Source organism: Capra hircus, chromosome 6 (genome assembly GCF_001704415.2).
Source record: "Capra hircus breed San Clemente chromosome 6, ASM170441v1, whole genome shotgun sequence".
Classification (NCBI taxonomy): domain Eukaryota; kingdom Metazoa; phylum Chordata; class Mammalia; order Artiodactyla; family Bovidae; genus Capra; species Capra hircus.
The window spans coordinates 35,207,056-35,220,018 of record NC_030813.1 but is presented as its reverse complement, the minus strand read 5'-3'; the positions used below and the strand labels follow the sequence as shown (position 1 = coordinate 35,220,018).

At 36.5% G+C, this 12,963-nt stretch overlaps 1 protein-coding gene across 1 annotated transcript in view; it reads left to right on the top strand.

The window, feature by feature from the left end:
• The window catches only part of MMRN1 (multimerin 1), a 98,444-nt gene that overhangs the window by 76,602 nt on the left and 8,879 nt on the right, over nucleotides 1-12,963 (top strand). Inside the window, exon 7 of the mRNA XM_018049309.1 lies at nucleotides 47-2,032. Within this exon, the coding sequence (XP_017904798.1) occupies nucleotides 47-2,032 (1,986 nt within the window). The remainder of the gene's footprint in view (nucleotides 1-46; nucleotides 2,033-12,963) is intronic.

Below are 12,963 nucleotides of genomic sequence, written 5' to 3'. Positions count from 1 at the left end.
TTAAAATCGTATGTCATTTATTGTTGTTTCTTATTTCTTTCTCCAGGCCTAAAGTCCAAAAGCATTAATGATCTGGTAAAAGAAATAGTAAGAGAACAATTTAAAATTTTTCAAATTGACATAGAAGAGACCGTAGCCCAGCTCTTCAAGACTGTATCAACCGTCTCCAAGGAACTTGAAAATGTCAGACAAATAATTCAACAAGTTAATGAATCTGTAATTTCAGTAGCAGTCCAGCAAAAGTCTGTTTTAATGCAAGAAAATAGGCCTACTTCAACTGATATACTGGACCTGAAAGATCACATTGTAAATATAAGACAAGAAATGACCTTTATGTGTGAGAGGCCTGTTAAAGAACTAGAAGCAAAGCAGACTCATTTAGAAGATGCTCTAGAACAGGAGCGCTCCAGGAGAATTCTACATTATGAATCCCTCAACAAGACCCTTTCTAAAATGAAGGAAGTGCAAGAGCATCTTTTATCAACTGAACAAGCATCAAATCAGAAGACTATTCCAGTTCCTGTATCAGTTAGCAATAACATCACTGAATACGTATCTACTCTACATCAGAATATAAAGAAGCAAGGTTTGATGTTGTTGCAGATATCTGATGATTTGCATGCCCAAGACAGCAAGATAAACAATCTCACCCTTGCTTTGGAGATGGAAAAAGAATCTGTCAGGGAGGAATGTGAAGACATGTTATCCAAGTACAGAGATGATATTAAAGTTCAAATTAAGGATACAGAAGAGAATTTACAAGTTTTAAACCAAACATTGGTTGAGTTTCTCTTTCCAATGGACAATAAAATGGATAAAATGAATGAGCAACTAAATGATTTGACTTATGATATGGAGATTCTTCAACCTTTGCTCGAGCAGGGAGCATCCTTGAGAGAGACAATGACTTATGAACAACCAAAGGAAGTAGTAGCTACAAAGAAAAAAGTGGAAAGTCTGACTAGGGCTGTTAACAGTCTTAATGTACTTACCAAAGAACTTACAAGAAGATACAACTTACTTAGAAATGAAGTACAGAGTCGTGGGGTTGCCTTAGAGAGACGTATTGATGAACATGCCTTAGAAACGGAAGATGGTATAAATAAGACAATAACTATTGTAAATGATGCCATTGATTTCATTCAAGACAACTATGTATTAAAAGAAACTTTACATAGAATAAACTATGATCCAGAGAGCCATCATAAATGTACCCAAAATATGGACACTATATTGACATTTATTTCTCAGTTCCAACATTTGAATGACTCTATTCAGATTTTGATCAATGACAATCAGAGATATAACTTCATTCTGCAAGTTGCCAAGGCCCTTGCATATATTCCTAAAGATGAAAAACTAAGGCCATCCAACTTTCAAAAGATTTCCCAAATGTTCAATGAAACCAGTTCCCAAGTGATAAAATTCCAGCAAAATATAAGTCATCTGGAGGAAAAAATACTCTCAGCCACAAAAATTTCCAAAAATTTTGAAACTCGATTGCAAGGCATTGAGTCTAAAGTGACCAAGATGCTCATACCTTACTATGTTTCACTGAAAAAAGACAGTGCAGCGACAAATGAGAGCAACCAGGCTCTACAATTGCAGGTCTTAAATTCCAGATTTAAAGCACTAGAAGCAAAATCCATCCATCCTTCTATTAATCTCTCTTCTATTAACAAGACTCTCTATGAAGTAGTAACAATATGTCATGATGCTTCTAGAAGTATATCAGAACTGAATGCTACCATACCCAAGAGGATAAAAGATTCCCTACCAAATATACAACTTCTTCAGAAAAATCTGACAGAATATGTGGAATCAGTAATTGAAATAAAAACTCAAATTGTCCTATCTAATTTAACTTGGTATATAAATCAATCATTGTCCAGTAGTCTTGCAAATATTGTCAAGTCACAGAAGCAGATAAAAACATCACTGAAGAAACAAAATACTCTTAAAACAACAGTGAACCTGACAACTGTCCAGATAGGCCGGGCCCAAAGAAACACAGACAACATTCTACTTCCTGGTAAGCTATTATCAAAAAATAACTTTTAATCATTTTCCTATATAAGTCTATTTAGTAGATATGTATGGTTTAGCAAGATCATAAGCTTTGGCACTTAACTGAGCTTGGACAAATAGCTAAGTAATTCAAAGATCTCTGATATATTATTTGAATCTTATTTCATCCTGTGTAAAGCAGTTATCAATACAAAACAAATGCTTATAGTGTAAATACTTGTTCTATATGTCTTAACTTTTTTTCTGACAGGCCCCCTATAAAACAATCAAGCTTGCCCTTGTAGAACATTTTCTTTGCATATGTAATTAAAGGACTTTATTAGACAATGAGCTCCTTGATGAATAAGACTAGATTGTGTCCTGTTCATTTTGGTGTTACCTGGCAAAATGTTTGGTATGCCATAGGAACTCAGAGTATATCTGTTGAATGACTGGCCCAGTGAATGTACAGTGAGCAGAAATTCAGTTTGGGCTGATGACAGAAGGCCTTGAATGACAAGCTAAGTATCTTAGTCCCTTTGGGCTATTTAACAAAATTCTGCAAACTAGGTAGATTATAAACAACAGAAATTTACTTCTCAACATTGTAAAGGCTGGGGAAACTAAAATTAAGGTGCCAGCATAGTAACAATCTGGTGAGGGCCCTTTTCCTGGTTCACTTGATTCTGGTAATCACTAGCTGTATCCTCACATGGCAGAAGGGGTGAGGGAGCCTGTGAGGTCTTTGATAAGAACACTAATCCCATTCATGAGGGCACAACCCTCATCTCCAAAGCACCTCCAAAGGTCCCACCTCCTAATATCATCAATGGTGGCGGTTAGTATTTCAACCTATAAATTTTGGGAGATACATTTCAGGCAGGTAGACATGATTTTGTAAAGAGTGGTCTTTGGAAATTTCGGGCAAAGGGTTGGGGTGTGGTGAGAAGTGTGTCTCAGGAGCATGAAGCCAATAGTTGTGTGTAGCATGAAATTAGAGTACCAGTTAGGACATTATTGGCAAAATCGTAAGAACCAGATCTTGGGAAGAGGTAGCTGAATCAGAGGAGATGGGTATGAATAATGTAAAAGTAATATTAGCAGAAATGAAAAGATAGTGGGAAAATTAATGGTCTAAGGAACAACAAAACATAGTTCCAGTCCTAGTTGTTTCAGTATGTCTGTGTAGCCTTGAGTAAGTTCACCTCTCTGAATCTCAGATTCTTCCATTCATGTGATGGAATTGCAATAGGTATTTTGCTGAGCTCATTAGCAGAAATATCCAGTCCCAGACTGTATCGGTCACAGACTGGATCATTTTAAAAAAAAAAAAAAATGTGAGCCATTCACAGCCTGAATGCATGGCACTTGGGAAGGGGAGAAAAGTAGAATATTCTGTGGTTTTGCACTTGGGAAATGAGAGGGTAGAAGTACCATTGACAAATATTGTAAACACCAGAGGGGAAACATACATTTGAGAGAAAACAGGAATTTATTGTAGTGCATATAAACTACTTAATAGTCTCTCTGTATGAAAGAAGTGTTTTATTGAGATGTTTGGCATATGAGAAACATTAAATAATCTTTTCACAATGAAAAGAATACTATTCCTAAAAGAAATGGCAGTGTACCTCTCATACAAGTCTGCTGTTACACTCATTTGGATGAATTTTGTACTTTACTGTTTTTTAATTACAAAGGGATAATCATTATCCTAGAATAATATGACCGTTCATGTTTTATCTCTGAATGTTCTGATAATATTAAAAATCACAGAATAATACAAAGTTGAGATATCTCTTCACTATTCAAACTATTGCATTTATTTATGTATGACTCCTTTCAAATTAATCTGACTCAGGAGAACTAATCCCACCCTATGGGATCACAGAACAATTATTTAGGCTTTACATATTTCCAAGAAAAGGCAGTGTTTCAATACAAGATGTTCTTATAATAATAATTTTAGGAAAAATAAGCTGTTCTTCCTCCATACTATTTTAATCCTTGGTCTTTCCTCTGTGGACACTGCAAATGAGTTTGTTAAGCTCCATAGGATGTGTGATCATACACCAGGTAAGCCATGTCTTTCCCCCCTTAAATCAAAAAAATACCTGTATCAATATAGCAACTATACATTTAAATAGCTTCAAAATTAAGAGATTCAATAGAAAACAAAAAACTAACAGTTTCATATTCTTTCATTATAAAGAATGCATGCTAGGAGCTTATAAAAATTGCATTGAGTATTTATATACCAGTATATTAATGGGCTAATAATTAACTTAGTATTGATTCTTTTTTTTACTGATGCTTTGATATAATTACTTCTGGTTTCTTTATTTACTGTAAGTAGAATTTTTATAGACCTAAAGTTAATAATTAATTAAAAGTTCTTTATTTTATCTTTGTAAAGATAACCCATAATGATGTCAGGGCAATGGAGATTTATTGGCCTAATTTCATATGTGGGGTAGATATTCACTTTATGCAGGAATAGCAACGTAATATGTGGGGCCCTTTAAAGTGGATGCATAGATACTCAGGTTCATTAAGCCAGGTGTGCTTCTATGAGCCATGAAGCTAGTGGCATTCATTGGACAGCTGAGCAGGTAAAATATACGTAAGGTAATAAAATCAGTGGATTCAGGCTAAATTCTCCTATAAGAATAAACCAATTGCAAAATATACTACTTGCTTTGATACCAGCTGTGAGGCACACTGAAACACTACTTAAATTTGGCTGTTTCCTTTGACCTTTGCTATGATATGGTAAATATAGTTCAGCCACATTAATCCCTTCAGTTCAGTTCAGTTGCTCAGTCGTGTCTGACTCTTTGTGACCCAATGAATCACAGCACACCAGGCCTCCCTGTCCATCACCAAATCCCGGAGTTCACCCAGACTCACATCCATCAAGTCAGTGATGCCATCCAGCCATCTCATCCTCTGTCATCCCCTTTTCTTCTTGCCCTCAATCCCTCCCAGCATCAGAGTCTTTTCCAATGAATCAACTCATCACATGAGGTGGCCAAAGTACTGGAGTTTCAGCTTTCGCATCATTCCTTCCAAAGAAATCCCAGGGCTGATCTCTTTCAGAATGGATTGGTTGGATTTCCTTGGACCTAACAAAAGCAGAAGATATTAAGAAGAGGTGGCAAGAATACACAGAAGAACTGTACAAAAAAGAGCTTCACAACCCTGATAATCACGATGGTGTGATCACTCACCTAGAGCCAGACATCCTGGAATGTGAAGTCAAGTGGGCCTTGGAAAGCACCACTATGAACAAAGCTAGTGGAGGTGATGGAATTCTAGTAGAGCTGTTTCAAATCCTGAAAGATGATGCTGTGAAAGTGTTGCACTCAATATGTTAGCAAATTTGGAAAACTCAGCCGTGGCCACAGGACTGGAAAAGGTCAGTTTTCATTCCAATCCCAAAGAAAGGCAATGCTAAACATGCTCAAACTACAGCACAATTGCACTCATCTCACATGCTAGTAAAGTAATGCTCAAAATTCTCCAAGCCAGGCTTCAACAGTACGTGAACCATGAAATTCCAGAAGTTCAAGCTGGTTTTAGAAAAGGCAGAGGAACCAGAGATCAAATTGCCAACATCCACTGGATCATGGAAAAAGCAAGAGAGTTCCAGAAAAACATCTGTTTCTGGTTTATTGAGTATGCCAAAGCCTTTGACTGTGTGGATCACAATCAACTGTCGAAAATTCTGAGAGAGATGGGAATACCAGACCACCTGACCTGTCTCTTAAGAAACCTATATGCAGGTCAGGAAGCAACAGAACTGGACATAGAACAACAGACTGGTTCCAAATAGGAAAAGGAGTACGTCAAGGCTGTATATTGTCACCCTGCTTATTTAACTTATATGCAGAGTACATCATGAGAAATGTTGGACTGGAAGAAGCACAAGCTGGAATCAAGATTTCTGGGAGAAATATCAATAACCTGAGATATGCCGATGACACCACCCTTATGGCAGAAAGTGAAGAGGAACTAAAAAGCCTCCTGATGAAAGTGAAAGAGGAGAGCGAAAAGTTTGGCTTAAAGCTCAACATTCAGAAAACTAAGATCATGGCATCTGGTCCCATCACTTCATGGGAAATAGATGGGGAAACAGTGGAAACAACATCAGACTTTATTTTGGGGGGCTCCAAAATCACTGCAGATGGTGATTGCAGCCATGAAATTTAAAGACGCTTACTCCTTGGGAGGAAAGTTATGAGCAGCCTAGATAGCATATTCAAAAGCAGAGACATTACTTTGTCCACAAAGGTCCGTCTAGTCGAGGCTATGGTTTTTCCTGTGGTCATGTATGGATGTGAGAGCTGGAATGTGAAGAAAGCTGATTGCCGAAGATTTGATGCTTTTCAGCTGTGGTGTTGGCAAAGATTTTTGAGTATCCCTTGGACTGCAAGGGGATCCAACCAGTCCATCCTAAAGGAGATCAGTCCTGGGTGTTCTTTGGAAGGACTATTGCTGAAACTTCAATACTTTGGCCACCTCATGCGAAGAGTTGACTCATTGGAAAAGACCCTGATGCTGGGAGGGTTGGGGGCAGGAGGAGAAGGGGCGACAGAGGATGAGATGGCTGGATGGCATCACTGACTCGATGGACATGAGTTTGAGTGAACTCCGGGAGTTGGTGATGGACAGGGAGGCCTGGCGTGCTGCAGTTCATGGGGTCACAAGTAGCTGGACACGACTGAGCGACTGATCTGAACTGAACTGAGCCACTGTCATTTGCAGAATAAATACAATTTGTAGAAATAAAATCCACATAAACATACTTTTTTTAATTTAATTTTTTAATGAAGCATAGTTGATTTATAATATATTTTTCGTTTCATGTGTACAACATAGCATTCACTTAGACACACATATATTCTTCTTTAGATTCTTTTTTAGATTATATATATTCTTCTTTAGACTCTTTCGCCTTATGGTTATTATAAAATGTGGAACATGGTTCCCTGTGCTATACAGAAGGTCCTTGCTGTTTATCTATTTTATATATAGTAGTGTATATATATTAATCACAACCTCATTTATCCCTCCTCCCTTTCCCTTTTCCCCTTTAGTAACCATAAATGTTTTCTATATCTGTGAGTCTCTTTCTGTTTAATCTTAATAACTGAGAACCTCCTTTTAAGCCTAGTAATAGGAATACTATAATGATATAATATTGAATACTATTTAATAACACTACATCCCAGGCTCTTTTCAAACTATTCTACATATGTTCCTTCATTTGATATTTATGAGGTAGCTATCATTATTCTTATTTCGAAGATGAGTAAACTAACCCTCTGCCTAAGGTCACGCCTTGTAAATGAGACAGCCTGACTCCTGGTCTGTTGGACCCAGGGCTCAGCTGAACCACGGTACTCAAGTAGACTCTGAAGTGTGTTCACCCACCTTTCTCTTCCTTCTGCTTATGTTTGATGCATCATACCTACTTCAGAGTCTGGCCACATCTGAATATTCCGTGTGACCAGAGTTGATACTCCCAGGGAGTTTGCTTTCTTGAGAATCCAAATACTATCACTTTTTTCTGCTTCTCATCAGAGAGAAGTAAGTGGCTGTTTTTCAGTGTAGCTTTTCCATGATAATGGCCAGTGGGCAGTTGTAATTGAAAGTTACCATTTGTTTTTCACAAGATCTTCTTGGGTCTGATGCAATAGCAGGTAAAATTGAGAGTCTTCTTCCCCCACTTCCTTCTGAGCCATTTCCACATTCAGTTATGCTGACTATGATTCCTCCTAGGCCAATGCTGATAAACTGTTTCAGTTGAATCCCTAAATATTTGATTTGTTTCTAAACAATAGTCCAATAGACATCAAGAGGATTTCATTTCCGCTTTGAAGATTTGTTTGTACAGTTGGCAGACTTGTCCCTACAGAAAGAGTTTGGCTGCTTGCCTTCCAAGAGAAGCTGAATCCTGTGGTAACAATGTCAGCAGCATGGCTGAGGCTGTGTCCTCCGCTTGTGAGACCACTGGCTTTCTACTTTAACTATTTCCCCTGTATTTACCAGGTATATTTAACTCTCCTTAATAAACCTCTCATTCATCACGATCACTTTAGTTACTCTTTTTAAGAAAGATTCTGTAAAAGGTTTGGTAGTGTATGATATACAACTTTTAAAATGATCATTGCTGTGAATATAAGCAGTTTAAAAGAAAAATAAGAAACTTGTGAACATTTAACTGTTATATCATTTTAAAATCATTTATAAATTTTTTGACACAGCATAGAGGCAGTTGTGGATGACTAAGAAGTATTGAATTGCCTAGCAAGACTTATTTGTAATAAGCCTTTTTTCCTAAAATATACTTTCCTCATTTATAAAATTAGAATAACATATCTACCTTACAAAGTTTATTTTAAGGATCAAAGAAATCAACTAGAACACAGTGTATTATTAACATGGTTATGACTATATGATAAAATTTTCTCAGCTATATTCAGTTTATATTTTATTTTCTTTAATATTTTCACTTAATATTTGATATTTAATTATTTCCATGTATTAACATAATTTAAATGCTCATGGTATTCCATTGTTCTACTTTTAATTTATAAGTCTCAGTGTGTTTTAAACTCAACATGTTTATAAATGAGCTTAAGCTTATCACATAACAATAAGTCAAAAAGAACAAGATTAAAAATGTAAAGGCTTTAATGTATAAAAATGCTTGTGCATTACAAGCACAAAAGAGATCTGCAGAAGTTTTAGAGTTTTCTCCACCGTATTTCGGCTCTTGATATACTTTTCCATGTTATAAAAAATAATCATTCTCACATATGCCTCAGGATAAGTTGACTTCTATACAAAATAGTGACTATAAGCTAATTAAAGTTTGAAGGATTGTTGCTTGAATTTAGTTTACAATGTGTTTCATAAGGTATCCAAAATGTCACGCAAGTTTGCCGATATGCTGGAAGCACTCATGGTACCCAGAAAATAGCTACACACACAGCTAAGGTTTATTATAGTGAAATTATGCATGATATAATCAGCAAGGGAAAAGGACCCAGGCAGAATCTAGAGAAATCCAGGCATAGGCTTTCTTAGGCTCTCTCCCTTCTATAAGGGGGTCACACTTGTGTGTGGGATCTTTTTTTTTTTTTTCCCAGTCACCAAAACATGCAGTAACATGCAATTTTTCTGCCCAGAGAAGTCCACCAGATATCCAACTCCTAAGGTTTTTACTGGAGCTTGTCTTAGTCAGCTCACACTGCTATACTGCTATGACAAGTACCATAGGTAAGGTGGCTTATAATCAATAGAACTTTACCTCTCACAGTTTTGAGATCAGACCAGCATGGTTAGTTTCTGATGAAAGACCTCTTTTGGACTGCAGACTCAACTTCTTTTCTTCTCACATTACAGAAAGGAAAGGAGGGAGAGAGCTCTCTGGGGTCCCTTTTAAAAGGGCACTAATCCTACTCATGAAGGCTCCACCCAAAATATCTAAATGCCTCCCACAGGTCCCACCTCCTAATACCATCCCTTTGGGAGTTAGAAATTTCACATATGAGTTTGTGGGGGACACAAAGTTTCATCTTAAACAGGGCTGGTCACATAAGCACATATCAAAACTCTAAAAGGAAAGCAGAAGTTCCGCCTAAAACATATCATTTGTACAATGAGTCAGGGCACTATGAAGACACTTTTTAATCAGAGAAGCCAAGTTCCCAGATATGGATCAAGGGCAAATCCTTGAAAGTCAGCATTTCTAAAGGTAGCAGTCTCAGGCCTGCTATATAAACTCTTTTCTGCTCATGATCTTAAAGATATTCTTTGTGCCAGAGTTGGTTAGCAAGCCTGTCTCGGGGGATAGCATCCCCAGTTTGTGTCAATAAAGCAGGGTCAAAGAGAATATTAAATGAAGTAGTTTTTGTTCATTGTTCCCAAGAAGAAGAAAAGAATCCCCTAGCTTTTCAGAGGATTCCCCTGTGTATGGAAGGATGACAGTTGAAGAGGAGATGCTGGCAAAACTGACAATTCTTTCCTGCCTCATGTCATAAAGTGACCATGGAATCTAGGTGAACAGTCAGAACGCTATGTGCTTGACATTCTCATCTGAGCCAAATTTATAACACATGCATCTGACGATAAAAAAGAAATGGGACAGGATACCAGGATTCATTTACATAGTCACTACATATGCTAAGATTAGTCTCCTGACAAGAAGCACAACAGCTATTTTTCAACAACATCTTTGGTGTTTCTTTGACACCAAAGATTTTACACCAGATCTAATTATTAACTGGCCTGTGATTAAATACAGTGAATGGATGTCTTTCCACTCGTTGCTAACAACACTATAAGTTTCAAAACTGCACCTGACACTGTAGTATTATTTTGTGTTGTACTCATTGTCAAGCATGAGGAATAATCTGTTGGGATTATTAAACCACAAATTGTGAGCATGTTGCACAGCTGTCTGAGTGGACATTTCTCGCATCTTGACAAAAAATTGCAACATAAAAAAATAGTTATGCCATATGTTAACTGCACACGAAATTTGAAAAACGTACCCTAAAAGTTTACAATTGCCAGTTTTACTATGCATAGCTTCAAAGTGGATCTGAAAAGAAATAACAACTATTTTCTCAGTATTATTTCTCATAAATAATAAGTATTAATATTTTCTCATGGTCCCAGAGTGGCTAGTTGAGATGTTTAATAATAAACACTATTTGGTTTTAAATAATAGGAAATATTTTTTAAGAGAAATAATAAGTATTTTATTGTAAATTTAATTTGAATTATTCAAATCTACTTATTTTGAACATCACTGTTTTTCAGGGGAAATATAACATGGCATTTTGTTTTGTTGATATAATTGGTTAATGTAAACTCAAGTCTCTTTACCTCTCAAACTAATTACCCAAAAATTTATTATACAGTGTTTGGAGAACTAAAGAAGTCAGTGAAAGAAAATTGTTCAGTCTCATTTTGCCAGTCATGTAGAAATTAAAATACACATCTACCTTTTACCAAAAAGGATATCATTTTTATAATCAACAGTGCCTTAAGAACTCTTTTCTAGACTTTATAATCTTAAGTGTTAAATTTAAAAATTTTCAGCGATATTTATAATAGATTCAAGAGGTAGCTGCACAAATATTAAGTGCCAATAAAATAAGGTACTTTTATAGATATTTGGGATATATAACATTTTTAAAAATTCCTATTTTTTGGAGCTTACACTCTGTCAGGGATAGAGAAAGATAAGCAAAAATGTAAATTATATAGTCTGGTAAAAGGTGATAAATGTTATGCATAGAAGAAAAAGTAGAGAAAGGTAGAAAATCAGAGTACTCTGGGATGTGCTGCATGTGTATAGGGAGCCAAGGGTAGTGTTAGTAAATAAAATCATGGGATAGGGTTCAATATCTGGAAAAATAGTGAACCCTGAAGGCAATGGGAATAACATAAAGAAAACTTTGTAATTTTGTTGTAACACAAGTTGACAGTGGAAGATGTACGTATAGAGTACTGTGGTATTTTGTTGTTATGTTTTATGTTTAAAAGTTTTTTCCATGTGCTTCTGAACACCATGTTGATATAGCTGTTTTGAACATGAAAGAAGAGAAACATCACAGCATATGCTAAGCACTAAATGAGGGTTATAGGAGTTTATTATCATAAGAGTTTAGCGTCTTATTAAGAACTGGATGTTTGGGCAAATCTCATGAAAGAAGTAGTTTTGGGCTGAGCATTCATTAAATCAACCATTTATACGCTGTGTGGAGTATCATATGTTTAAATTCATTCTGTTAGTAACAATGAAAGATATTTGAGCAAGAGTGTAAGATAATCAATAACCTCAGATATGCAGATGACACCACCCTTATGGCAGAAAGTGAAAAGGAACTAAAGAACCTCTTGATGAAAGTGAAAGAGAAGAGTGAAAAAGACAGCTTAAAATTCAGCATTCAAAAAATGAAGATCATGGCATCGGGTTACATCACTTCATGGCAAATAGATGGGGAAACAATGGAAACATTGTCAGACTGTTTTATTGAGCTCCAAAATCACTACAGATGGTGACAGCAGCCATGAAATTAAAAGACACTTGCTCCTTGGAAGAAAAGCTATGGTCAACCCAGACATGTTAAAAAGCAGAGACATTACTTTGCTGACAAAGGCCCATCTACTCAAAGCTATGGTTTTTCCAGTAGTCATGTTTAGATGTGAGAGTTGGACCATAAAGAAACCTGAGTGCCGAAGGATTGATGCTTTTGAACTGTGGTGTTGGAGAAGACTCTTGAGAGTCTCTTGGACTGCAAGGAGATCCAACCAGTCCATCCTAAAGGAAATCAGCCCTGAATATTCATTAGAAGGACTGATGTTGAAGGTGAAACTCCAATACTTTGGCCACCTGATGTGAAGAACAGGTGGAAAAGACCCTTTTAATTGGAAAAGACCCTAATGGTGGGAAAGATTGAAGGTAGGGGGGAAAGGGGACTACAGAGGATGAGATAGTTGAATGGCATCACCAGCTCAATTGACGTGAGTTTGAGCAAGCTTCAGGAGTTAGTGATGGACAAGGAAGTCTGGAATGCTGCAGTCCATGGGGTCACAAAGAGTTGGACATGACTGAGCAACTGAACTGACTGATAGCATAATCATGTGTGTGCATTATTAAGATTTATTATAAGTTCTTCCACAGATCAGTCACAAAATTACAACTATCCTGACTGGAATATATTAAGACCTCAATAGGTGATAGAGAAAGGAACAAAATGAAAACTGGGACCGTTAGTTAAATGTGAATATATATTTAACAGAAAACAGCCAATTGAAAACACAAAATCTTAGAATAAAAATAACACCAACATTTAAATAAAGTATCAGGGATAAGAAGTCAGTCATTCCATTAATGGAAAGAGAAAGTTTAAGAAGGAACTACAGATGCACAGG